At 61.3% G+C, this 26,049-nt stretch overlaps 2 protein-coding genes across 2 annotated transcripts in view; one reads left to right on the top strand and one right to left on the bottom strand.

Moving 5' to 3' along the window:
• RPL38 (ribosomal protein L38) overlaps positions 1 to 26,049 on the bottom strand; it is a 225,277-nt gene that overhangs the window by 78,224 nt on the left and 121,004 nt on the right. The gene's annotated exons all lie outside the window — the stretch shown is intronic.
• SDK2 (sidekick cell adhesion molecule 2) overlaps positions 1 to 26,049 on the top strand; it is a gene marked incomplete at its 5' end in the record, with an annotated part of 48,576 nt that overhangs the window by 18,567 nt on the left and 3,960 nt on the right. Inside the window, 39 exons of the mRNA XM_084273451.1 lie at positions 611 to 770; positions 8,106 to 8,212; positions 9,484 to 9,631; positions 10,581 to 10,714; positions 11,779 to 11,890; positions 12,041 to 12,231; positions 12,891 to 12,974; positions 13,046 to 13,240; positions 13,473 to 13,589; positions 13,731 to 13,898; positions 14,178 to 14,280; positions 14,571 to 14,747; positions 14,836 to 14,972; positions 15,164 to 15,311; positions 15,392 to 15,532; positions 15,626 to 15,807; positions 16,053 to 16,168; positions 16,879 to 17,074; positions 17,311 to 17,409; positions 17,541 to 17,732; positions 17,822 to 17,943; positions 18,021 to 18,130; positions 18,877 to 19,027; positions 19,156 to 19,393; positions 19,491 to 19,606; positions 19,833 to 20,022; positions 20,260 to 20,358; positions 20,670 to 20,864; positions 20,963 to 21,164; positions 21,390 to 21,493; positions 21,619 to 21,689; positions 21,803 to 21,938; positions 22,585 to 22,641; positions 22,925 to 23,026; positions 23,211 to 23,326; positions 24,272 to 24,458; positions 25,018 to 25,155; positions 25,229 to 25,390; positions 25,526 to 25,651. Of these exons, the coding sequence (XP_084129577.1) occupies positions 611 to 770; positions 8,106 to 8,212; positions 9,484 to 9,631; positions 10,581 to 10,714; positions 11,779 to 11,890; positions 12,041 to 12,231; positions 12,891 to 12,974; positions 13,046 to 13,240; positions 13,473 to 13,589; positions 13,731 to 13,898; positions 14,178 to 14,280; positions 14,571 to 14,747; positions 14,836 to 14,972; positions 15,164 to 15,311; positions 15,392 to 15,532; positions 15,626 to 15,807; positions 16,053 to 16,168; positions 16,879 to 17,074; positions 17,311 to 17,409; positions 17,541 to 17,732; positions 17,822 to 17,943; positions 18,021 to 18,130; positions 18,877 to 19,027; positions 19,156 to 19,393; positions 19,491 to 19,606; positions 19,833 to 20,022; positions 20,260 to 20,358; positions 20,670 to 20,864; positions 20,963 to 21,164; positions 21,390 to 21,493; positions 21,619 to 21,689; positions 21,803 to 21,938; positions 22,585 to 22,641; positions 22,925 to 23,026; positions 23,211 to 23,326; positions 24,272 to 24,458; positions 25,018 to 25,155; positions 25,229 to 25,390; positions 25,526 to 25,651 (5,529 nt within the window). The remainder of the gene's footprint in view (positions 1 to 610; positions 771 to 8,105; positions 8,213 to 9,483; positions 9,632 to 10,580; positions 10,715 to 11,778; positions 11,891 to 12,040; positions 12,232 to 12,890; positions 12,975 to 13,045; positions 13,241 to 13,472; positions 13,590 to 13,730; positions 13,899 to 14,177; positions 14,281 to 14,570; positions 14,748 to 14,835; positions 14,973 to 15,163; positions 15,312 to 15,391; positions 15,533 to 15,625; positions 15,808 to 16,052; positions 16,169 to 16,878; positions 17,075 to 17,310; positions 17,410 to 17,540; positions 17,733 to 17,821; positions 17,944 to 18,020; positions 18,131 to 18,876; positions 19,028 to 19,155; positions 19,394 to 19,490; positions 19,607 to 19,832; positions 20,023 to 20,259; positions 20,359 to 20,669; positions 20,865 to 20,962; positions 21,165 to 21,389; positions 21,494 to 21,618; positions 21,690 to 21,802; positions 21,939 to 22,584; positions 22,642 to 22,924; positions 23,027 to 23,210; positions 23,327 to 24,271; positions 24,459 to 25,017; positions 25,156 to 25,228; positions 25,391 to 25,525; positions 25,652 to 26,049) is intronic.

Raw genomic sequence — 26,049 nt, 5'->3', positions numbered from 1 at the left:
AAGAAAGCACAGTCCTACCCCAATGAAGAAAAAAAACCCCAAAGCCGTGATTGAAAGCGCACTTGAAAGCTGCTGGGGAATATGAATGTGTCTTTGAAGTAAAAGGGCTTCCATTTGTTAAGCAGAAAATGGAGCTGTGTGCTTCGATTTATAGTTTTACTTAGCAAATAAACCAGGAGAGGAGTAAGTGTTTATGTCTCGCTCGGCTCCCAGCCCCTCCGCCCCCTTCACCCCCCGAGTTAAAAGCTCGGTGCTTCTGAAAGGCTACAAAGGCAGCGGGGAATAAAGCAAAGCAAGCGGCTTAGATAAACCCTAGATGGGCTAAGCTCTTGTCGATAGGCTTGGGAGATGGAGTGGGGAGGGGGAAACGGCTTGTGGAAGGGTCTGGGGGGGACAGGGGGGACGGGGAGGTGGTCTCCAGCATCCTCATGACTCCAGCATCCTCATACCTCCAGCATCCTCATGCCCCCAGCATCCTCATGCCTCCAGCATCCTCATGCCCCCAGCATCCTCATGCTGCTGGGTTATGGCAGTGCCTGTGGTCCTGCTGCTGTGGTGCTATGGGACCAGGCACGTTTCTCACCCCCCCTTTTCCCTCCTCTCTCCGCAGATGATGTCTCCCCATACTTTAAGACGGAACCGGTGCGGAGCCAGGTCCATCTGGAGGGGAACCGCCTGGTCCTGACCTGCATGGCAGAGGGCAGCTGGCCCCTGGAGTTCAAGTGGCTCCACAACAGCCGGGAGCTCACCAAGTTCTCCCTGGAATACCGGTGAGTCCACGCCTGGCACACCAGTCTCACACCAGTGGCCACCATGGCATCACCAGTCCCCCTGGGCATGCTGCTCCGGGGAGGCAGCGGTCGGCGTGCTGGGAGCTGCTGCCTCTGTTTGGAGAGCAAACGGTGGATTTAAGCAGGTCAACACCGGGGAGGAGGCGTTTGCACAGCAGGATTAACACCAGGCTGTGGATCGTGGCTCCCTGAGAACGGCCCAGCCAGGGGGAAGGAGCAAGAAGGGGGTGGAATGAGGGATTGATCCAGGTTTGGGGCATCCATCGTGCCGTAGAGCGATCGGCCCCGCGTCACAGCCTGCTTGGAGCTCGCCTTTAAATCAAGCCGGGCACCTCTCGGTGCGTGTGTCATCCTCTCTGTTTTAATCAATAATTCAGCCCGAGACAAGCCGTTCCCCGTTTAAAGGCATTGAATCCAAAGGCTTCGTGTTGCTGTAGCAACCTGGGGCTGCTCCGGGATGCCAGGAACGCAGACAATGTGGCTGGGTGACGTCCCCTCCCCGGCGGTGCTGTGCCGGGGGCTGGGTCCCCTCTGCTCCCCTGGAGCTGTGGCTGTGCTTGGGGGGACCCTGGGCATTGTGTCCCCAGGTAAGCTGTGGTGGCTGCAGGGCTGTGATGCCCCCACCATGTCCCCAGGCTCGGTGCTGGGTGGGTCCTTGTCCCTAATGCCGGTGCCAAAGCTCTGTTCAGCCCCCCAGTTCATGGTGACCACAGTGGGAACAAGGACAACTCATCACTGGGATTGTGGGGATGGTGGGATGGGGGGGACATGGTGCAGGGGCTCCTCCATGGCAGCTGCACAGTGCTGGGGCAGGGCCATCTGATCCCCAGTCCTGCACTCTGCCCCATCCTCCGAGCAGGTTGGGGTACTTGTGGGGCACCTCCAAACCCAGAACGGGAACTCCTGGCTTCTTTTCCTCAGCCTGCCCCTGTGTTAGCTCCATGCCCTTCTGTAGGAAAGGTGCCAGCGCTCATCTCACCGCTCTGGGATGCCCAGCAGCTCTGGAGCCCCCACATCCCCACCCCAAGGTGACTCCCTTTCCCCGGAGCCCCTGGCCCCCGGACTCCCGCCTCTGCCTCCAACCTCCAGCCAAGAAAGGATTAGGGAAGGAAGGGAGGAAAAATAAACAAACACATGGGGAAAACCCAAACAAACCCAGCCAGATAATGAAGCAAACAGCCTCTCATGCAAATCACTGCCTGGCTTTAACCCGTCCTCTCCATCCCTGCTGGCATCCGCTCCGTTCCGTGCCGCGTGTGCCGCCTGTCCCTGGGTCTCTGCGGGGATTTAATGTGTCAGGATGAGAGTTTGGACATCTTGCCTGGAATTGAAGGCTGCTGGTGAGGAAGGTGAAGTACCAAAATTAGTTATGATAGGCAGAAATTGAATTTTAATAGAGATGTCCGTGGCAAGGAGCCAGCCTGCTCAGGCAGTGGGAAGGTAGTAATTAAAAGTTAACGAGTTTAGAAACAGAGTAATCCTTGGAGAGGGGAGGGCTGGTGCTGATGCTTGGGGAGGCTCAGGGATGCTCCTGTCCACCCAGGAATGGCTGTGGGTACATTGTAGAGTGAATGAGGGCTGTGGGGTGCTGCCAGCCCCCCCTCCCCGCCCCAAGCTTGGGGCTGGCAAGTGTCCCCACTTGAGGGTCATCAGGGGCCTTCCCCAGCTCCTGGCTGTGCCCATGATGGGATGCACCGTGCTGTGAGGAGCCTGTGCCCTGGGGAGCCAGCTGGACCCAGCGGCATTGCCTCATAGTTCCCAGCCAGGATGGTGTTTTTGGGCTCAGCATCCTCACTGCTCCTCCCCGGACCCTCTCCTGCAGCAGGGCATCTGCCAGCGTGGCTGGCTGCTCCTGTCCTTGTGAGTTTTAGCCATCATCCTGGGGGGTTGTGAGCTGGGGCTCACATCCCCTTGGCACCGTGCTCTCCGGGAACTGCTTTGGTTTGTCCTCGGCTGTCGGTCGGGCGAGCTCACGCTGCGTTTTAAGGCAAGGAGCCGCTCTCCGAGTTTGGCAGCGCGTTTCCATGGCGACCGCCCTATCCTCCCCGCAGCGAGCCAGCCGCCAGCTTGCCACCGGAGAGACTTGTTGGCGTGTGGTGAAGGACAGGTGGGGAGCGGGCTCGACATGTCCCCAGCCGTGGGCCAGCCAGGGCTGAGACAGCCCCGCTGGGTGCAGGTGGAGCTGATCCCTCCGGAGCATCCTGGAGGATCGTGAGGGGATCGGGGACCCGCTCGACTCCATGTGTGCACGGAGCCATCCTCCCTTGGGAGCATCCCTGGGGATGGAGTGTGATCAGGGACCACAGAGGGATTGGGGACCATGCACACATGGAGCTTCCCTGCCTCCGAGCATCCCAGGGGATGCTGAGGTGTTGGGGACCAGCCTGGCTCCGTGGTGCGCATGGGAGCATCCCTGGGGACCAGCCTGCCTTACCACTTGCTGCCTCCATTGCCTGCTGCTTGTTTGAGTTGGAGGGGGACCCCAGCTGCCTCCCACACCCAGGGACCCCACACCAAATCCTTATCCCCTCTGGTGCCTGTTGTGAGCTCTGTTAAGGTGGCAGCAGGGCAGATGGACAGCGGGGGGCTTGCCGACACGCTCCGCTCCCGTGCCCTGGCACGCCGGCACCGCGCTCTCCAGGGCCAGCTCTCTTTTTTTCCATGCATCATCTCGCTGGTGCTGGGCTCTCCTGCGAGCTCTCCGGAGCCTGACTTCTTCTCGTACGAGGAATCATAACATGCAAATCAGGCAGCTTGATGTCTTTAATGAAATCCTCGGAAGAAAAGCGCTTCTCTGGTGAATCCAGGATATTTATTTCTCATACAAGAAATTTAACATGCAGATTAGTCGGGTCTGGTAATTTATCACATGAGATTGTCCTATTAAGGGTTGCATCGAGTCCTGCTGCCTCCGGAAATTACCTTACACATAGATTACCTCTGGACAGACTCCCATCCGTAGAGATGCATCTTCTACCTCCTAAATCAGCCCTCTTTCCCCTCCCCGCGTCTCTCCGCAGCTGGCGTGGGAGCCCAGCAGCTACTAAAGGATCTTCCCAAGAGCCCAGATCCCCTTTGCTGGGAGATGGGAGCCTGGGAGGGTGGAATTACATCTCCAACACGTGCTGGCTTTGCCGTCGTGGTGCTCGCTGGGCCTCCCCCAGCAAAACGGGCTTTGCACGACTGAGTGTCCCAGTGTTGCCCTGGGTTTCTGGTGCTCTGTGCATCCCTGTGAGCCCTGGGGGTGGTTTTCCAGCACTTGGAGCCTTCTACCCATCCCCATCCTACTGGGCTGGGATGTTTTGAGGCACGCATACCCCAGGGATGCAGGAAACACGGAATGATGCACACACGGGACCCTGATGAGCCTTCACAGCCTTTTGAGCACCCCAGGTGTTTGATACCGGTGCTTTGTTCCCAAATTATGTACAGCATGGAGCCAGGACCCTCTCAAAACACAGGTCTGGGGGCAAATGGGGTGTTTCACTCCCAGGTCCTTGCTGGGACCCCAGCTTGTGCTGCTGCTGTCTGGGAGCACGTCCCTGCTCTGGCTGGACCGGCTCGTTGCCAGCCCAGGGGTGAAGCGCAGCTCTGTGCTGGGCAGCTAATTAATAATTAATGGAAGTTGATGAATGTCAGAGGGCTTTGCGACCAGGCTCAGTGGGGTCTTCTTGCCGGGACCTTACATAGGCTCAGGCAGCCCCAGGAAGGAGGTGGGGAAGCTCAGACACAGAGATGCCACCGGAGCTGAGCGGTGACAGTGGCCGAGCTCCCGGTGAGGGACACACTGGGGCTCACCGGATGCCACAACATGGGTCGGGGCTCATGTGCCCGCTCAGCTCTCAGTTCCACAGGAAGTCAGGAGATTAATATGTGGGCATTAATTATTAAGTGGCTCGTTGTTCTGGCAGGGCCAATTGAGGCGGCGATTTACGGGGCTGCCGGCGCCTGTGAAATTCCCCTGGCTTCTGGCAAGTGGAGAGGCGAGACCTCCCGGCCACGTGTGTCAAAACAGAGCCCTTTCCAATCGGGAGCTAATTGAGATCCAATAATACAGTTAACAGGGGCTGATGAAATACCAGGGGGGGTTATTTAAAAGCATATTGAGCGGCCGGGTGCGGTGGAGGTGCCGGGGCGCGTGGCTCGGATGCTGGGAGTCGTTAAACCTCCTCTAAGTGCGTTTTAATGCTCACTTGACATTTCATTATCGCACGGGTAACTATTCAAATCCATGTCCCCTCCAGAATTAATTAGTCGTTATACAGGATATTAATCAAAGGGGGACTGTGCCGATGTGCTCATATCCGAAATCCCATCCAGCTGCTGCTGTTTCGGGGCGGCATCGGAGGAACCAGAGAGGTTTCTGCGCTCCCCTGGCTTTCAATATGATGGATCAAATCCTTCAGCTGATGCTTTTCCCGGCCCCTCTCCACCCCCTCAATCTAATAATAATTCGGCAGCGTCAGCCCCACGCTTCTCAGCAACCCCATAATAATAGAGCCGCGAGCATCAGCCAAGGCTGGGGCATCGCTCCGCCGGAGCGCGGGGCCCTCGTGATGCCGCCAGCCACCCTACAATAAACAAGGCGGTGTGCGCGGCGCGGCGGTGCCGGTGCTGTGCCAGGCTGGCAGGGTGAGGTGGGGTTGTGGGTGATGGCGGTGCTGTGTCATGCCTTGCCTCACCGCCGTGGAGCTGCTGGGTGGGGGGATGTAGGGATGGAGGGAGGGAGAGAGGGAAGGAAGGAAGGATGGGTGGATGGATGGATGGATGGATGGATGAATGGATGGATGGATGGATGGATGGATGCATGGATCCATGGATCCATGGATGCATGGATGGATGCATGGAGGGATGCATGGATGCATGGATGGATGCATGGAGGGATGGATGAATGGATGGATGGGTGAATGGATGGATGGATGGATGGATGGATGGATGGATGGATGGATGGATGGATGGATGGATGGACGGATGCACGGATGGATGCATGGATGGATGGATGGATGTTCCTGACATGCAGCCCATCCATCTGTTGGATCCATCCACTGCAAAAGCCTCCTACCAGCCGGATGCTTCTGCAAACCCTGTGGCTTTGACAGCGTGGGGCTTCTGGCTCCAGACCCTCCTGACCCCAGGGCTGAGAGTGGCACAGCCGCTCCCTGCCCGAGCCCAGAGACTGCCGCTGCCTTCCATCAGTGCCGGCTTGCCAAGACATGGGTCAGCCCTCGCTTCAGAAGTGCTGCTCCCCACAGGCAATGCCCTGTCGACCTCTGTCTTTAAAACCAACCCAAACAAGCCTCTCAAACAGCAGAGTCAGCAGCTAGGAGTGCAGCCAGACCTCCGTCCCGGCTCAAGGGATGTGAAATGTGCTTCCGGGCTGGCAGAGGGGCAAAGTGACCTCGCTGGGGCAGCACCCATGGGCACAGGGTCAGCTCTGAGCTGAGAAGCCACTTGCATGGCATGAAGGAGCCAGGAGCTCCGGGCCACCAAGGAGCAGCTGTGACCATGGCTTGTGGCAGCTCCCGTTGCCCAAACTGCGGCGGGGAGGTGGCTGCATGGGGTGCTTCACCCCTCTACCTCCTCCTGCCCTGAGAGGGGATGAAAACAGCTCCCATCCCCGATGGGGGGAGGCAATCAAATGGGAGCAATCTGGGATAAAAGCCTCGGTGGAGAACAAAGTCCCTGCTCGTGTTTGGTTAATGACTGCGGGCCAGGCTGCGCCTGGTAATTGATTTCCTTTCTCCAGGCTATTTGCAGCGCTTAGGTGTGTGCAAAAGCACCTCTCCTGAAGAGCTCCTCCAGCTCCTGTGCTGCAGGGATGAGGCCACGTTAATTTGGGCTGCAGGGATGTCCTTGTCGGCTGTGCCAGGGGCTTTACACCAGCCCCTTCCCGGGACAAGAGGTCGGAGGGGATGTGTGATTAGGATGTGGCAGGGGGAGATGGACAGGGGGTCTGTCTGTGGGAACCACGTGTGCTTCTCCACTGCTGAGAGGGCAGGTGGGCATCAGCGAGTGTCCATCTGTCTGTCCACCCCTGTGTGTGTGTTTAGGAGTCACAGTGTGATTTATTAACAAGGACACCACAGGGAGAGTGGGGCTGTTGCTCCTGGTGTCCACATCAGCTCCTGACAGCTCAGTGCAACCAAAATATCTTCTTTAAAGCCCCTGGGGATCAGTTTTAAACATCATCTGTGACACTCGAGGGCTCATTCCCAAAGGGCATAATCCCTTCTCCCATGGAGGGGGGTGTGTGTGTGTGGGGGGGTGTCAGGTTTGATGCCAGCCCCATTGTGCCCATCCCAGCTCGGTGATGCTGCTGGGCAAGGCAGGAGCCCTGTGTCCCCAGCACCGTCTCCTGCACCACGGAGGGTGAGCACAGGGGCCCCTCACTCTTCCCGGCAGAGGGGACGTGCTCCTCATGTCTTATGAAAGTTTAATTTACGCTCAGTTATCAAAAGAACAAACAAAGCTCCTCTGAAACAGCCCCCGGCATGTTTTAATACAAGATTAGATTTTGGGCAGGGAGGGCTGAGCTTGCTTATTTATTCCCTTCCTGCTTTATCTCTGAGCACTCCCAGGTGGGGATGGCGATGCTGCAGTGCCTGCCTGTGCCCCCCTCCCTGGGTCACCAGCCTGCAAGGCTGGTGTGGGGGAGCCCAGCCCATTTTGGGGGTGATGGAGCAGGAATGCCTGCATCCCTCCTGGGCATGGGGAGGTTTGGTGGCACTGGGGTCTGGCTTGGGGACCAGAGCGATGCTCGGGGGGGACAGACGGGTGGGCGAGTGGAGCCGTGGTTATTTCCTTTATGTGCTTATCAGCTGCTGGTGGCTGATAAGAGCGGCAGCTGGGTGCTGGGGATGGTAAAGCAGCTCAGCACTGGCTAACTGGAGCGGTGCTGGGTGCAGTCAGGTGAGGGGCTGAGGTGGTAGTGACACCAAAAGACCCATGTGTGCCTCTGCCATCGGCAGAAGGGCCGGGACAGCGGGTGCTGGGTCCCCAACAGCTCCCCCACCTCAGCTTGAAGTGAGTCACAGAGCAATGGCAGCCACGTGCGTGGTGTGGGGACAGCAGTGAGGGACACTGCACTGTGTCCCCAGTGTGCACACAGGTACGTGCTCACATGGATGTGCACATCCGTGTGCTGGCAGCGTGCTCCTTGGGTCACTGCCCAGCAGCAAAGAGGGGGCTTGTGGAGGACCTGCGGGCTGTCCCTGAGGCTGTGACGGTCACTCGGGTGTCCTGTGGGGACACACCCCCTGCTGGGATGGATGTCAGTCGGTCATGGCACACACTCAGGTGCCTCCTCTGCCGCAGGTACATGATCACGTCGCTGGACCGCACGCACGCCGGCTTCTACCGCTGCATCGTCCGCAACCGCATGGGAGCCCTGCTGCAGCGCCAGACAGAGGTGCAGGTGGCCTGTAAGTCACAGACCCCGTTTGGCAGGGGGTCCGGATGGGGACACCCAGCTGGGCGGGTGGGAGTGCAGGGGGGGGCACCCAGTGGGCAGATGGAAAACGCTGGTGCCGGGAAACCCTCAGCACGGTGTCTGGGCGTGAGGCTTGGGATCCCTGGAGAGGCGAAGCACTTTGTGGTGTGAAAAGCATCCCCTGCTCCTCCCTGGCTGTGTGGAGCGCTCAAAGCAAAACACCGTTTGTAATCGTTAAGGGGAAGCAAACGAGGCCACGCGAGGCCGGGCGGCCGCATCCCTCAGCGCCGAGGCAGCCGGGCTGGCAGCTCAGCACTGGTCCTGCAAACAGCAGGATGGATGTGGAGGATGAGGAGGATGGGACAGACCTCAGGGGTCTGTGCTGGGGGGTGATACAGGGGGCACCGCAGCCAGGGGAGGAGGTTGGAGCAGGGCAGGAGGGTGCTGGGGCCCGATGTGCTGGTGCTGTGCTCCAGGGGGGAGCTTACCCCTCTCTGTCACCCCTTCCCTGGGGGATACCCCTGCCCTGTTGCCTTCAGCCCTTTCCTAAGCAGCAGTGACAAATCAGGGAGCTAATGAGAAATTAATAAGGCAGCTGTGCTAACAACTAATGATAATGGCAAAGTCGTTAAAAAAAAGATTCTTTACATGTTTTTAATTACAGCAATTAAGGGAAGTCAATAAAAATCCCCTGCCCACACCCCCCCCCACCCCTTTCTCTGTGCACCCTGCTTTGCTCAGCTTTCCTCAGATGCTGTGTGCTGGGGGGTAGTGGAGTAGGATTGGGGAGGGGTGGAAATGGGCAGGATAGAGGCAGCAGATGCCTTGCCCATGGGGCCGAGGTGGTGCCAGGATGCTCCTGGGATGCTCCTGGTGCTGGGCCATGGGTTGGGCAAGGAGAGATGCTGGGGATACCCCTGGGGCTGAGCCCCCCTCTCTGCAGCTGCACCTCATCAGCCATGGGGAGGGGGCATGGATGGATGGACACATGGGCAGGGGTCCCTGGTCTGGTGGGTGGGATACTCAGCTCTGGGTGCTGCAGGGATGGATCCTGATGCATGTAGGGGCAGCCTGTGGGGGTCTGAGCTACCCACCCCCCCCATGACCCTCCCATCCCACACCCCGTGCCAGCCTAGCTGTGGAGCAGTGAGCAAACCCTGGGGGAGCCCATCCCCATAGCCTCCAGCCTGCTTCCCCATCCAAACCCAGGGCTGAAGCCAGGGTGCCTTGCCCCCCACACACCCCCTGCCTCATGTTTTGCAGACATGGGGAGCTTCGAGGACAGCGAGACGCAGCAGAGCGTGTCCCACGGCGAGGCGGCCGTCATCCGTGCGCCCCGCATCGCCAGCTTCCCCCAGCCCCAGGTCACCTGGTTTCGTGATGGACGGAAGATCTCCCCCAGCAGCCGCATGTGAGTCCCCCCACCGTGACCCCCACTATCCTGGGGGGCTGCATTTCATAGAGTCACAGACTGGTCTGGGTTGGAAGGGACCCCAGGGATCACAGAGCTCCAACCCCCTGCCACAGGCAGGGCCACCAACCTCCAGGCCTGGAGCTACACAAGGTTGCCCAGAACCCCATCCAACCTGGCCTTGAACACCTCCAGGGACGGGGCACCCACCCCCTCTCTGGGCTTCCTTCAGCTCCTCTTGCCCTGGCAGTGAGGGTGTTTACAGTCACCCTGAGCACGCTGTACGAACCCCGGATGCAGCGCTGGTGACTAACGGCTGTTTGGCACTGGGGAAATGAAATTATTTTTAATTAAAAAAATGAAAATAAGAGGGGGGGAAGGCAGGAAAAAGGGGTGCAGAGCCAGCTATGGCTCCCACCTGTGTGCTGGGTGCTGTGGCAAACCCCGGCACCGTGGGAGAGGTGAGCCCCCGGCGCTGGCAGACACGGCACCGTGGGGGAATTGAATTTGGAACGGGCATTATGTGGGGATTGAAGCAGTCTCCTTTCTATTCACAAAGCAGGATTGAGGAGATAAAACTCCTTTAGCTCGTATTTAATGGTAAAAAAAAAAATACATTCTCCCCCAAACCATTTTATGTTTCCAGCAGATTAGATTGTTCCATAAAAAAAATAATAATAAATAATAATAATAAAAAAAAGTCCTATTAATCTGCACCACCTGATGGGCTCTGCTTGGTGTGGGGGGGGCTCGGTCCTGGCATCATCCTGGCTCCTGCTGGCACTGGTGCCTGGGGAAGGTTGGGGGGAAAGGTTGGGGGGGGGGGGTGATGCCTGTCCCATGTGGGTGCCCCAAGGCTAAATGTGGGTGCTGGGTAGGGGAACAAGGTCCTGGGTGTCCCTGTTGTTGTTCGCTTGCCCACCTCACGCCTCCTGCTTGTGCCACCCAGAGCCATCACGCTGGAGAACACCCTGGTCATCCTCTCCACGGTGGCCCCGGACGCAGGACGCTACTACGTGCAGGCGGTGAACGACAAGAACGGGGACAACAAGACGAGCCAGCCCATCACGCTGACCGTGGCGAGTGAGTGTGGGGGGGCATTGCCAGCCCCCCCACCCCCCCCAGCCTCCCCATCCCTGCCCTGCTCCCCCCTGTGCTGCTTGGCTCCCCCCCAAGTTTAATTTGCAGTAAATCTCTCGGGATGCTCCGGCTTCTGCTGACTTAACGGTTTGGCTGCCTCAGGATTTATTGAGGCGCTTTGGGCTGTGCTGTGGGTGCTAATTGCATCATGGATGAGCCATCCCCACCATCCCTGCTGTGGGGGGCTCCCAGATCTGGCCCGGCACTGGGGTGGAGCTGTGGGATGTGATGGCCCCGTTGAGCCCCATGGGGAGAGGATTTGCCACAGGACACCTTTACTCCCACTCCTCCTCTCCCTGTTTCTGCGTGGGGGACACACACCAGCAGCCTCATCCCTCTCCCATCCCTTTGGATCCTGCAGGTCATGGCTGAGGGTCCCCCAGTCCCCATTCAGGAGGTGGCACCCTATTCCAAAACGATGCCCCAAAGCGGCCTCAATCCTCCTGCTGCTCTTACCCCCCATCTCCCCTCCCGCTGCTCCGCAGTGGGGTTTCCCCTTTCCCCACTTCCCCCCACTTCCCCCCCCGCCCCATTAATCTGGTTTCCTGTACCTCGGCGTCCCGGCGCGCGATAAACAACCCGGAGCCCATGTTTATGGATTCAGCTCTATCAGCAGCTTTCGGGCCCATCGCGGTTTTACGGCGCCTGCACGAGGGTTTTTTATTGGCACAATCATTTTGCTTTATCTACTCCCCCTCTCCCTCCTCCTTGCCACGCACGCTGGAGGATGGGCTGGTGCCGTGGGGCGCCGTGGGCTCCCAGGGGAGGAGAAGGCTTAGGGAGAGCTGGGGAAGATGCCATGGTAATGGGCTGGATGTGCCCATCCTTCCCAAGGCAAAGCAGAGCCCTTTGGTCCCTGCCACACTTAGTCTGCTCCAAGCCAGGGAGAGTGGGTGCGGGGCTTTGGGTGCTCTGTCAGCCTCAGCGGGGGCTGAAGCACCCCTGGGGGGAGTGGGTGGGTGGAAGGGGGGAGCTGATGGCTCTCGCTCTGGCCTCCTTCTCCCCAGATGTGGGTGGCCCAGCGGATCCCATCGCACCCACCATCATTGTCCCACCCAGGAACACCAGCGTGGTGGCTGGGACCTCGGAGGTGACCATGGAGTGTGTGGCCAACGCCAGGCGAGTAGTCGGGGCAGATGGGACAGGCATGGGGGCATCTCCCCATCGGAGAGGGGGCTTCCTGGGACCCACGGGATGGAGGGAGGTGGGGAGTTGATGGTGTCCTGGGAGGGTCTGGGTTGGCTTTTGACATGCTCCTGCCCCCGCCAGGCCGCTGATCAAGCTGCACATCGTCTGGAAGAAGGACGGGGTGCCCCTCTCCAGCGGCATCAGCGACTACAGCCGCCGGCTCACCATCCTCAACCCCGCGCTGAGCGACAGCGGCTACTACGAGTGCGAGGCGGTGCTCCGCAGCAGCAGCGTGCCTGCTGTGGCCGAGGGCGCCTACCTCTCCGTCCTGGGTGAGGGCCCTTGGCTGCAGGCAGCCCAAACCACGCGTGCAATGAGTTGGGGTGGTCTCAGCCCCCCCCCCCCCCCTCCCCGGGGTTGAGATGGGAAGTGATGAGTGGGTATGATCAAAGGGGGTGGTTTGACAGTGGGTTTGGAGGAGCCTGGGTCTGAGGGCTTTGAAGATGATTAGAGGGCTGGAGCAGCTCCCCTATGAAGACAGGCTGAGGGAGCTGGGCTTGTTCAGCCTGGAGAAGAGAAGGCTGTGGGGGGACCTCATTGCAGCCTTCCAGTCCCTGAAGGGAGCAGAGAAACAGGAGGGGAATCAGCTCTTTAAAAGGGTAGCTAACGGCAGGACAAGGGGGATGTAGTGAAGCTGAAGGAGGGAAGGGTTAGATGAGATATTGGGGGAAGTTCTTTACAGAGAGAGTGGTGAGGGGCTGGAACAGGCTGCCCAGAGAGGAGGTGGGTGCCCCATCCCTGGGGGTGTTCAAGACCAGGTTGGATGGGGCCCTGGGCAACCTTGTGTAGCTTCAGGCCTGGAGGTTGGTGTCCCTGCCTGTGGCAGGGGGGTTGGAGCTCTGTGATCCTTGGGGTCCCTCCCAAACCAGCCCAGTCTGTGATTCTAGGATTCTAATGCAATTGTTGCCCATCATTGGGCTTCCCTTTGCAGAGCCACCACAGTTCATCAGGGAGCCGGAGAGGCACATCACAGCGGAGATGGAGAAGGTGGTGGCCATCCCCTGCCAAGCCAGAGGTGAGCCGCTCCCCAGCCACCCTCCCCGTGCCTCCACGGCCTCGTGCCTGACCCGGCCCTGTCCCTTGCAGGTGTTCCCCCTCCCGAAATGGCATGGTACAAGGACGCTGCCCTCATCCACCTGGAGAAGCTGTCCCGCTTCCAGCTCCTGGCAGATGGCAGCCTGCAGATCAGTGGGCTGCTCCCCGATGACACCGGCATGTTCCAGTGCTTCGCCCGCAACGCGGCCGGCGAGGTGCAGACCACCACGTACCTGGCTGTGACCAGTAGGTGCCAGCCCCCCCCCCCCCAGTCCCAGAATCTGGGGTACCCTGCATGGGATGTACCTGGGATCCCCCTGAGCTGGGCTCCACAGGGGGTTCAGGGACCCCAGGAAACCCTCCCACAGGGGGAAGGGACGAAGGGATCCCCCCCTAGCCATGCCCTGGGAGTGTGTCAGCTCCATGCTGGGTACTGGGGAGGGCTTCAGGGGGATCTGTGCATCTCTCTGCCACACAGGCATTGCCCCCAACATCACCAGGGGTCCCCAGGACAGCACGGTGATTGATGGCATGTCTGTCATCCTCAACTGTGAGACCTCAGGGGCTCCACGCCCGGCCATCACCTGGCAGAAAGGTAAAGGGGCTGAGGGCACTGGGGGATGGGCCAGCCTGCCCTCACAGCCCTGTGCCTCCCTGCCCATGCCTGCCTGCCTGCATGGCCCCAAGAGCATCCCCTGGGGTGCTGGGGGGTGACAGGACTCCCTGTGTCACCCAGGGGAGCGGATCCTGGCCAGCGGCTCAGTGCAGCTCCCACGCTTCACCCTCCTGGAGTCGGGCAGCCTGCTCGTCAGCCCCGCGCACCTCGCCGACGCCGGCACCTACACCTGCCTGGCCACCAACTCCCGGGGTGTGGACGAGGCCTCTGCCGACCTGGTTGTTTGGGGTAAGGCCCAAGCTAACGTGCTGACGTCACCCAGCTCTGCAATGGCTGGGTTCTCCCTGCCACCCTGCCCGGTGCAGGATGGACCCTGCCCAGCTCCATGGGTGTTGCTCCCACCACACGTGGTGTAGGATGGAGCGATCTGGGGATGCTGAGGGTGGGCTCTGGCATGCAGCCGGTCAGTTTGTGTGGGTGAAAGCATGGGCTGTCTCTGCTGATGCCACCCCTGCAGCCCTTCAGGCAGTACCCCCTCCCTCACTTCATTCTGCCCCCCACCCCCAGCAAGGACACGTATCACCGACCCACCTCAGGACCAGAGTGTCATTAAGGGGACCAAGGCTGTCATGAGCTGTGGGGTCACTCATGACCCCAGTGTGGATGTCAGGTGGGTGTGACAGGGCTGGGAGGATCGGGATGGGGTGGGGGGTGGAATATGTCCGGCCACCCCCATATTGCCTGCGTGCCTGGGGAGGGAGCAGGCAGTTGGTGGGTCCCTCCATCCTATCCCATCCCATCTCACTGCATGCTGGTGGTTCTGCAGTGCCACCTGGTGCCCTGCACCCGGGCCAGCCCCGCACGGCGCAGGGACCCCTCGGCTCCTCTCCTTGATGGAGGCGGGGGGCTGCGGGGTGCCAGCACTCCTGGGTTACCCACACACACACACACCCTGTACAGATACATTTGGGAGAAGGATGGGGCACCGCTCAGCCCGGAGAGCGGCCCGCGGGTGCGCCTGGACGAGGTGGGCACCCTGCACATCTCCCAGACCTGGTCCGGAGACATCGGCACCTACACCTGCAAGGTGGTCTCAGCTGGGGGGAACGACTCACGCAGCGCCCACCTCCGTGTCCGGTGAGACCCTCCCCCTCCACTTACCCCCACCCACACCCTGGGCTGTGTCCCCTCCTAACCACCCCCCCTCCCTAACCCCCCCGTCCAGGCAGCTCCCCCACGCTCCCGAGAGCCCCGTGGCTGCCCTCAGCCCCCTGGAGAAACGGGCCATCAACCTCACATGGGCCAAGCCCTTTGATGGCAACAGCCCCCTGCTCCGCTACGTCCTGGAAGTCTCTGAAAACAGTAAGGGGCTGCTCCCACCCCCTGGCACCACTGGGCTGGCACTGGGCAAAGTCCAGCCTGCAGCATCACTCTGGGGTACTGGGCTCCGGGATGCTGTGGGGAGTGTGGGCACTGGAGGACTCAGCCAGGCAGAGGATCCTGGTGTCTGTAGGTCAGGATCTCCACCCCCTTTGCCTGCCCCCTCTCCCCAGATGCCCCCTGGACCGTGCTGCTGGCCAGCGTAGACCCCGAGTTGACATCGGTGGTGGTGAGGGGCTTGGTCCCCGCTCGCTCCTACCAGTTCCGCCTCTGTGCCGTGAACGACGTGGGCAGGGGGCAGTTCAGCAAGGACACGGAGAGGTGAGCTACAGCCGGGGTGGGGATGGAACCCCAAGGGAGCTGGTGTCCCTGAGAGCTCACACCCACCTTGTCCCCCACAGGGTATCCCTGCCCGAGGAGCCCCCCTCTGCGCCCCCCCAGAATGTCATCGCCAGTGGCCGTACCAACCAGTCCATCATGATCCAGTGGCAGCCGCCCCCTGAGAGCCACCAGAACGGTGTCCTCAAGGGCTACATCATCCGGTAGGCACCAGCCTGGGGCAGGGGGGAGTGGGGGTGCCTCATCCCAGGGTGCCGGTGGGGATGCTGGCAGTTCTGATGTCCCCCTGTCCCCAGGTACTGCCTGGCTGGGCTGCCTGTGGGGTACCAGTTCAAGAACATCACCAATGCTGATGTCAACAACTTGCTCCTGGAAGACCTCATCATCTGGACCAACTATGAGATCGAGGTGGCGGCGTACAACAGCGCTGGCCTGGGGGTCTACAGCATGAAGGTGACCGAGTGGACGCTGCAGGGAGGTAGGCAGGGATGGGCGGGGAGGTAGGCAGGGATGGGTAGGGACGGGCAGGGCTTGGTGTTTGCCCCAGTGATGGTCTGCACTCTGGGGGTGATGGGGATGGATGGCAGGAGGATGGATGTGGTGGTCCCTGGGAGAACTGGGACCTGCTGGGGACGGAGGAGGAGGAGGAGGAGGCTGCACCCGGCTGGTGGAGGGGACCTCGTGGAGCTGGTCCCACTGCCAGTCACCCTTTCATCCCTGCAGTCCCAACAGTGCCCCCGGGGAACGTGCAGACTGAGGCCACCAACTCCACCACCATCCGCTTCACCTGGAATCCCCCCAGCCCCCAGTTCATCAACGGCATCAACCAGGGCTACAAGGTGAGGGGCAATTCCTGTGGGTCTCCCCAAAAACAGGGCAGGTGGTTGGGGGGAACTCCCCAACTGACCTTCCCAAGCTGCTCTGACTCCTCCTTACAGAAGCCGCAGTGCTTTTCATCAATTCCAGCCTGACTGGTAAAATCATATTTACTGAGGTTTAACACTTGCATGGGCTCGGAGTCTCCCGTGCTCTGTAATTAATTCCAAATTGCAATTAATTCAAATTTCCATTAATTAAATTGAATTAAAACATTCAACTTGTTTCTTAATCCACTCTAAAAAAAGAAGTTGAGGAATTTAATTGTCGCTGAATTGAGATAACCGGAGCAAGGAGGATATTTAACATTCTTATTAAACACCACTTAGTATTTTTGATTAGTATTTTTTTAGGGCCTAATTAGTATTTGATTAAGTTGCTATAGGCTATCGTGCACAATACCAATTAAATGCCCAAACATCCTTCCTAAACGGGCAATTAGGCGCCGTTATCAATGGGAGTTAATCAGGAAGCAGGCACTCCGTATGGGTAAACACACGCTGTGGAAGGCATCAGGGCTTCCCCACACTGCTAATTGATATTTAATCAACTCCCAATAAAGATGGGGAGGCTGGAGGTGCCGTGTGAGGGATGGTGTTTTGCGGTACCGGTGTGCGTGGTGGGGATGTTGGTACCCGGGTGGCATCGGCATCCCGGCTCCTCCTTCCCACAGCTCATCGCCTGGGAGCCAGAGCACGAGGAGGAGGCGACGGTGGTGACGGTGCGGCCCAACTTCCAGGACAGCATCCACGTGGGCTACGTGGCCGGGCTGCGGAAGTTCGCCGAGTACTTCACCTCGGTGCTGTGCTTCACCACGCCGGGGGACGGCCCGCGCAGCCCCCCGCAGCTGGTGCGCACCCACGAGGACGGTACGGGGAGCCTCTGCGTTCCCACGGGATGGATTCTGCCCACCTGGGACACCCCGGGGTGGGTGGGAGCAGCCCCGAAATGGGCAACGTGGTCCCGTTGGTGCTGCCGGGAGTGCGGCATGGGGATGCTGGCGAGTGCTGGGAAGTCCGGTCTGAGGGGGGCTGTGCTCATTGTTGGGGGTGCTGTAGGTGATGAGGTGCATGGCTGTGGGCTGAGCCTGGGTGTTTTTGGGCAGTGCCTGGCCCTGTGGGACACCTCAGCTTCAGCGACATCCTGGACACGTCCCTGAAGGTCAGCTGGCAGGAGCCGCTGGAGAAGAACGGCATCCTGACGGGTAAGGGAGGAGCAGCCGGTCCCCACCTCCTGCACCGGACCCCTTCCCACCCCACAGCATCTCCCCAGGCCCCATGCAGCCCCTCGGGGTGTGTGATGAGGGGGTTGCTGATGGCACAGGGTGTGTTTCAGGCTACCGGATCTCCTGGGAGGAGTACAACCGCACCAACACGCGGGTGACGCATTACCTGCCCAACGTCACCCTGGAGTACCGCGTCACCGGTCTCACCGCCCTCACCACCTACACCATCGAGGTGGCTGCCATGACCTCCAAGGGACAGGGACAGGTCTCCTCATCCACCATCTCCTCCGGCGTGCCTCCAGGTGAGCACAGTGGCGCGGTGATGCCCACGGGCTGTGGCCAGTGCTGGGGGTGAGTGACCGGTGCCATCCCGCCTGCCCTCTCCCCGCAGAGCTCCCTGGTGCCCCCACCAACCTGGGCATCTCCAACATTGGACCCCGCTCTGTCACCCTCCAGTTTCGCCCAGGCTATGATGGTAAAACCTCCATCTCCCGCTGGCAGGTGGAGGCACAGGTACAGGGTGGTGAGGAGGGGTGGTGAGGGGGGTGCCAGGTTGGGGGACTGCAGCTCACCCCATTCCCATCCCATAGATGGGCCAGACCGGTGAGGCTGAAGAGTGGGGGCTTGTCCACCAGCTTGCTAATGAGCCTGACACACGCTCCATGGAGGTGCCCAACCTGAAGCCCTACACCTACTACAGGCAAGTGGACCTGGGGGTGTTGGGTGACTGCAGGCTGATTATGAGCCAGCAGTGTGCCCAGGTGACCAGGAAGGCAAATGGCATCTCGGCTTGTATCAAAAACAGTGTGGCCAGTAGGTCTAGGGAAGTGATTGTGCCCCTGTACTTGGCATTGGTGAGGCTGCACCTCGAGTGCTGGGTCCAGTTCTGGGCTCCTCACCATTAGAAGGACATTGAGGTCCTGGAGCAAGTCCAGAGAAGGGCAACCAGGCTGGGGAAGGGGCTGGAGGGCAAATCCTCTGAGGAGCAGCTGAGGGAGCTGGGGGTGTTCAGCCTGGAGAAGAGGAGGCTGAGGGGAGACCTTCTCCCCACCTCCACTGACCTGCCAGGAGGGTGCAGAGAGGTGGGCGATGGTCTCTTCAGCCAGGGGACAGGAGATGGGACAAGGGGCAATGGGCTCAAGCTGCCCCAAGGCAGGGTCAGCTCAGATGTGAGGGGAAAGTTCTTCCCTGAAAGAGTTGTCAGGGCCTGGAATAGGCTGTCCAGGGAGGGGGCTGAGTCACCTTCTCTGGTTGTGTTCAAAAAAAGGCTAGATGAGGTACTCAGGGATATGGTTTAGCTTAGGGTAGGAATGGTTGGACTCAGCGATCTTCAAAAGTCTTTTCCAACCTTGTGATTCTGGGATGGTGCTGTGGTATCCTCCATGGGATGGGGGGACCGGAGCCCTCTCACCCCCCCACCGTGACATCTTCCCTCTCCCCTCTCAGTTTCCGCATGCGGCAGGTGAACATCGTGGGCACCAGCCCCCCCAGCTTGCCCTCCCGTAGGATCCAGACCCTTCAGGCCCCCCCAGACATGGCACCCACCAACATCACCCTGCGGACAGCCAGTGAGACCAGCCTGTGGCTGCGCTGGATGGTGAGGGGGAGGCCATGGCGCTGGGGGGGCTGTGCCCATGGGTGCAGCTGGAGGGGGGGCAGGCCCGGAGCTGGGGTGACTGCAGGAGCTCAGGAGTGATGTTTCCCATCTCTGCCGGCGGGTACCAGCCCCTCCTGGAACAGGAGTACAACGGGAACCCCGACTCGGTGGGCTACAAGATCCGGTACGCGCGCTCGGACGGGCGGGGGCAGACGGTGGATCACATCATCCACGACCGCGTGGAGCGGGAGTACACCCTCGAGGACCTGGAGGAGTGGACGGAGTACCAGGTGCAGGTCCAGGCCTTCAACGCCATCGGCTCGGGGCCCTGGAGCCAGCCGGTGGTGGGACGCACCCGGGAGTCAGGTACTGCTGCCCACCCAACAGTGCTGGGCACCCACCCTGGCTGGGTCTGGCCACTGACCCCCAGTTTTGTGTGTGTGTGTGTGTGTCCCCTGCACAGTGCCCTCCTCTGGTCCCAGCAACGTGTCGGTGATGGCCACCTCCTCCAGCAGCGTGGTGGTCCGGTGGGGCAGCATCCCTGAGGCGGACTGCAACGGCCTCATCCTGGGCTACAAGGTAAGCTCCTCCCACAGCCCTGACCCCTGCCAGCCTCCCCCACAGACCTGGGATAACAGCATTCCCTGGAGGAGGAGGGGGATCACCCTGCAGCCTGCCAGGTCCCAGTTGTGCCACCTTGGAGAGCTGGTGCCCATCTGTGCCACCCTTTGCTGCTCCATCCTGGGGACAAGGAGTCCCGGGGGTGTGGTCCTGCTGGGCTGTGTCACAAGGGGGTGGTTTGCAGGTGATGTACAAGGAGAAGGATTCGGATGGACCGGCGCAGTTCTGGCTGGCAGAGGGCAATGCCTCCCACAGCGCCCAGCTGACTGGGCTGGGCAAGTACACGCTGTACGAGGTCCGTGTGCTGGCCTTCACCAGGATCGGCGACGGCGTGCCCAGCCGGCCCCCCGTCCTCGAGCGCACGCTGGATGATGGTGGGTACCAGCACTCGGATGGGCAGAGAGACCCAAACGGGCTGGGGGTGGTCCCCTGGGTGCCTAAGACCATCCCCATCCCCATCCCCATCCAGTCCCATCCCATCCCATCCCATCACTGTTCTCTGGGGTGATCCCTGACCAAGATGCCCAGGACTCCCATTCCCAGGGGATGGGAACTGTCCCTTTGCACACACTTGTGCACCCCCAATGAACCCCTCTCTCCTCCCCTTCCAGTGCCTGGGCCCCCCGTGGGGATTCTCTTCCCTGAAGTGAGGACGACCTCAGTGCGACTCGTCTGGCAGCCGCCTGTGGCACCCAACGGCATCATCCTGGGTAGGTGGGGGACTGGCCCGCTCGTGTCGGGATGCTCCACAAAGGGGTGAGGAGGTCCTATGGGAGCTGGGATCAGCATGAGGGGGGACAGACCAGCTCCCTGAGATCCCCCAAGCATCTCAGAGCCTTTTTCCTCCCCGGGGGTGGGTTTTCCATGCTGGATCCTGGCTGCGTGTGAGCTCCTCTGCGCAAGGAGCCCAAAACTCCCCATTGCTGGCCCTATGCATGGGCATCAATGGAGGAGGGAGGCAGAGGTGGCCCAGGATGGCGTCACCTCCACCAGCCCCATCACACTGCTCCCTTTCCTGCAGCGTACCGGGTCACCCACCGCCTCAACACCACCACGGTCAACGCGGCTGCCGTGGAGGTGCTGGAGCCCAGCGCCCGGCACTACACGGCCACCGGCCTCCATCCCGAAGCCACCTACCTCTTCCGCATCGCGGCGCAGACCCGCAAGGGCTGGGGAGAGGCGGCCGAAGCGCTCGTGGTGACCACGGAGAAGAGAGGTAACGGGGAGGGGAGAGAGGTGGTCCAGCCTGTGGCGGGGGGGGCTGTGCGTGCCTGCAGGATGCCCACGGTGCTCCCAGCCCCTTGCCTCTCCCAGACCGCCCGCAGCCCCCCGGGAAGCCGCTGGCGCAGCAGGAGGAGGTGCGAGCCCGCAGCGTGCTGCTCTCCTGGGAGCCCGGCAGCGATGGGCTCTCCCCTGTCCGCTACTACACGGTGCAGACCCGCGAGCTGCCTGACGGCGAGTGGGCGCTGCATTCTGCCTCTGTCAGCCGCAACGCCACCGCCTTCGTCGTGGACAGGTGAGGCTCCGGCCGGCCCTAAGCCATGCTGCGGGGTGATGGGGAGCCGGGGAGGTGACGTGCTCTGCTTTGGGTAGTTGCCCCGTGCCTCAGTTTCCCCATCCGATGAGAAGTGCTTGCACCAAGGTTGGGAAGCACCAGCTGGCATGGCCTAGGGGAGGGAGGGTGGTTCGTGAGGGTTGCTTGCCAGCCTCACTGTCCTCACCTTGCTCTGCTCCTGCGCAGGCTGAAGCCCTTCACCTCCTACAAGTTCCGCGTGAAGGCGACGAATGACATCGGGGACAGCGAGTACAGCGAGGAGTCGGAGTCCCTCACCACGCTGCAGGCAGGTCAGCGCAGGCTGTGGCTCCTGGGGCACGGAGAGGGGGTAACACCTCCCCTCCCTGCCATGCCCAGGGCATCTCCCTGTACCCAGGGCATCTCCAGACCCTCACTGCCCACTTCTTCCCTACAGCCCCCGAGGAAGCCCCCACCATCCTCTCTGTCACCCCGCACACCACCACATCAGTGCTCATCCGCTGGCAGGTACCGTCCCCTCCGCCTGTCAGAGGTGGCACCGACACACGCTGGGCACAACCGTAGCGGGGTGCTGGGGAGCCCCCGGCTCAGAACAGCCCCTCACTGTCCTCCCTGTGCAGCCCCCAGCTGAGGACAAGATCAATGGGATCCTGCTGGGATTCCGCCTCCGGTACCGGGAGCTGGTGTACGACAGCCTGCGCGGCTTCACCCTGCGCGGCATCGGCAGCCCCAGCGCCACGTGGGCCGAGCTCACCCGTGAGTGCTCACAGCATCCCACCCCGACGTGTGGCTTGGGGGGTGACCCGCGGTGGGTGGGTGGAGGATGGGGCAGGGCAGCATCCTGAGCTCTGCAGCCACTCCTGGGTACCAGCCTGGAGCTGTCAGAGTGGGGCTGTGCCCCATGGAGCTGGCACCAGCCTCCTTGTGCCAGCAGGTCTGTGGTACCCAACATGCGTGTCTGTGGTGCTGCTGGCTCAGTCCTGCTGTGCTCAGCCCCCCTGTCCCTGTGTCCACATGTCTGCACCCAACATAAGTGTCTGTGTGACACCCCGTTGTGTCCCTGGGTGAGCTGCTGTCCTCACACCCCAAAGGGAATGGGGTCACATCCAGTCTGGGGAGCAGGGACATGAGTGACAAGGGCAGAGCCCAAGACAGGACCTTGCCCCGTCCACCACGGTCAGACCCTGTAGAGACCCTACTGCCCAGACCTGGGTTGTATCACTCGGGCGATGGGGCTGGAGAATGGAAGGGTCCCTGCGACAGCCTTGGTGACACCTGGGGGTAACAGAGCCCTCACAGGAGACCCCTGACCCACACTGGGGTGGGAAGCTATGCTGGGGTGGGTACTTGGAGGTAGGAGCCCACCCATGGGACTAACCAGCTGCCTGCTCTCCCTGCCCAGCTGTCTACGCCGTGCACAATCTCAGTGAGGTCTCCCTCACCCAGTATGAGCTGGACAGTAAGTCACACTCCTCCTGCCCCTCCCTGCATCCCCGGGGGTGTGGTCCCCACTGTCACCCCCCTGTGCATCCCTCCCCTCCACCTGCCTCTGCTGCGGGGTGCACTGGGGGATGCCCAGGGACACCTCTCCCTGTCCGCTCCTATTGCTCCTTGCGGGGGACACCCCCCTTCCCCAGCAAGGGGGTCTCTGTCAGAGCCCTTGGGGTAACAAGACCCCCCACCCCAACACCGCCAGGTGCAGGGAGGGCCCCACTCACCCTTTCTCCCCTTGATCCCCCCAGACCTGAGCAAGCACCGGCGCTACGAGATCCGCATGAGCGTGTACAACGCTGTGGGTGAGGGGCCCCCCAGCCCCCCCCAGGAGGTTTTCGTGGGTGAAGCAGGTGAGTCTGCCAGGGGGACTGGCTACTCCAGAGCCTTGCATCCCTATACACCCCCCTGTAGCAGCCCCATGGCCCCCATCCCCTAATGTGGGGAGGCAAGGCAGTGCACCCCCTGGCTTTGGGGGGGGGGTTTCCCCTCCCTGGTGCCCGCTGTGCCGTGACACCGTGCCCTCCTTTGGCACAGTGCCCACCGGTGCACCACAGAACGTGGCAGTGCAGGCTGCCACCGCCACCCAGCTGGATGTGACCTGGGAACCCCCACCCGCCGAGACCCAGAACGGGGACATCCAGGGCTACAAGGTACCAGGGGACAGTGTCCTGGGTGGGGGGGAAATGGGGAGAGGGTGGCGGGAGCCCTGGGAAGGTGCTGGGTGCCATGGGGTGTTGTGGTACTGTGGGGTGTTCTGGGTGCCATACGGTGGGTGTGCTGAGTGCCATGGGATGTCCTGGGTGCCATAGGGTGGGTGTGCTGGTACCATGGGGTGTCCTGGGTGCCATGGGGTGTGCTGAGCTCCCCAGGGAGCCGCTATATGTGTGCTGGATCGGGATGCTTGGGAGATGCTGGAGGGATCCTGCGTGTCCTGGGAGATGCGATGTGTGTGTTGGGGAAGGGATCCCGGCGGGGCGCGGGGTGTCCCATCCCGGTACCGGGTGTCCCGGGGAGGTGTCGGGTGTCCTATCCCGGTGCCGAGCGCACGTAGGGCGGCAGGTGGCGCCGTCGGCTCTGGAATGCTGCCGGGATGCAGCTGGGATGCCGTGGAGTGCCGCCAGGATGCTGTGGGATGCTACGGGATGCAGCCTGGATGCTGCTGGGATGCCACGGGATGCTGTAGGGTACCGTGGGGTGCCGCTGGGATGTAGCCGGGGTGCTGTGGGGTGCCGTAGGGTGCAGTGGGGTGCCGACAGGGTGCCCAGCCCTATGCACTGGGCCCCTCCTTGGCCACATCCGTTGCGGTTCCTCTTGCTCAGCCCCATCCTTTGAGGTTTAAACCCAGTTCAAATATGACATCAGCACAGTGACTCTGTGCCCTGAGCCATCTCTGAGTCAGCAGGCTTGTTCCCGGTGCCCAGTGCAGCTGTTGGTTCCCTCCAGCCTGCTCCAAGCCCCCTGGCCACACTGGGACAGGAGCTTCGGAGCCCAGGCGGGGCTGTGTGGGGTGTTTGGGCACGGCGAAGGGCTGGGAGGGGTGAGGTGGGCTGGGTCTATGCCCCACCCAGACCCCCATGCCCTTCATCCTCCTGCAGATCCACTTCTGGGAGGCCCAGCGGCAGAACGAGAGCGCGCGGGTGAAGACGCTCTTCCTGCCCGAGAAGGGGGTGAAGCTGAAGAACCTGACAGGCTACACCTCCTACTGGGTCAGCGTCGCCGCCTTCAACGCTGCAGGAGACGGACCCCGCAGCCCCCCGGTCAAGGGGCGGACGGAGCAGGCAGGTGGGGCCCGTGGCATGGCTGCCCCCCCCTCCCCAGCACGGTCACTTCTGGAGCCTTCCGTGGGGAGGTGTCTGTCTCCGTGGGTCCAGCTCCAGTGAAGCCCACTGGATGCTCCTGCATCCCAGCTGGCTCCTGCAGTCCCAAGCAAAGACCATCCCTGGGCTCAGCCCGGAGGGTTTGTGGGTTGGGGAGGGGACACGGAGGTGAAGGTTTGGCTGGGATATGAGGGGGTTGAAGGTCTTGGGGAGGAGAGAGAGGAGGAGGAGACGCTGGTTCCATGGGGTGGTCTTGACAGCGTTAAGTTTGTGGTTGGGTTTGATGATGCTAAAAGGTCTTTCCCAATCTCAGTGATGCAACGATCCCGTGATTCATCCTCCCCCAGCTGTGTGCGGGGTGTCTGCTGCAGCAGGGATGGGCTTGGCACCAGGGTGCTGTCAGATCCTGATGAGCAGTGTCCTAACCCTGTGATGATGGAGACAGGGAGAGTGGCCAGCTCAGTGCTGGAGGGGGGGTCCCATGGGTGCACGGAGCAGACCCAGCCACTCTGCTCCCCTTGCAGCCCCCAGTGCCCCCGGCTCCATCCGATTCAGCGAGCTGACCACCACATCGGTGAACGTGTCCTGGGAGCCACCACCGCTTCCCAACGGGATTCTTGAGGGCTACAGGCTGGTCTATGAGCCCTGCATGCCCGTGGATGGTAAGGACACTGCTGGGGGGGGTGATGGGGAGGGGGCTCTGGGGAGGACCCAGCTCAGCCCTTGTCCCCGCAGGTGTCAGTAAGATCGTGACAGTGGATGTGAAGGGGAGCAGCCCGCTGTGGATGAAGGTGAAGGACCTGTCTGAGGGGGTGACGTACCGGTTCCGAATTCGGGCCAAAACCTTCACCTACGGACCAGACGTGGAGGCCAACATCACCACAGGGCCTGGGGAAGGTACTGGGAGGGCAGGGATGGCGTGCTGGGGTGAGGGCGGGGATGTGGTGGGGACAGTTCCCCCACTGCCAGCGGGACCGGTGTGGCCATGTGCTGTTTGTACCCCCTGCCTCCAGCTCTGCTCTGGGTCCCCAGGTGCCCCCGGCCCACCCGGCGAGCCCTTCATCTCCCGCTATGGCTCAGCTATCACCATCCACTGGTCGAGTGGGGACCCCGGCCAAGGGCCCATCACCAGATATGTTATTGAAGCCCGTCCTTCAGGTACTGCAGCTCCTCTTTCCATCCCTGCTTCCATTCCAGTGGTGCCTTGGGTTCAGGAGAAAGGGAAACTGAGGCAGGGAGTGCTGACCTCTCCCAGGCCACCCAGGAGGCAGGGCTGGGGGCTAGAACCGGGGTGTCTGCAGTGTTGGCTGCTGAGCAGGTGCCACTCGAGGCTGATGGAGCAGCACCTGATGCTGCTGCTTTCATGAGCATGGAGGTCCTGATGCTCCCCCCCCAGGCAGGTGAGGGGGTTCAAGGGGTACCAAGTCTATCCCAAAATGGGTGAGCCCTGCTGCTGTGCAGGCAGGGCTGGCAGCCAGGGCTCCCCATCCCCATGGCAGGGGGGCAGGAGGTAGGGTGATGCTCTGTCCTGCAGCCCCGAGTTCTCCCTGCTGCAG

This window comes from Gallinula chloropus (assembly GCF_964237585.1).
Source record: "Gallinula chloropus genome assembly, chromosome: 20".
NCBI lineage: Eukaryota > Metazoa > Chordata > Aves > Gruiformes > Rallidae > Gallinula > Gallinula chloropus.
The sequence above is the reverse complement of the archived record's forward strand: the minus strand, read 5'-3'. Positions and strand labels throughout refer to the sequence as shown.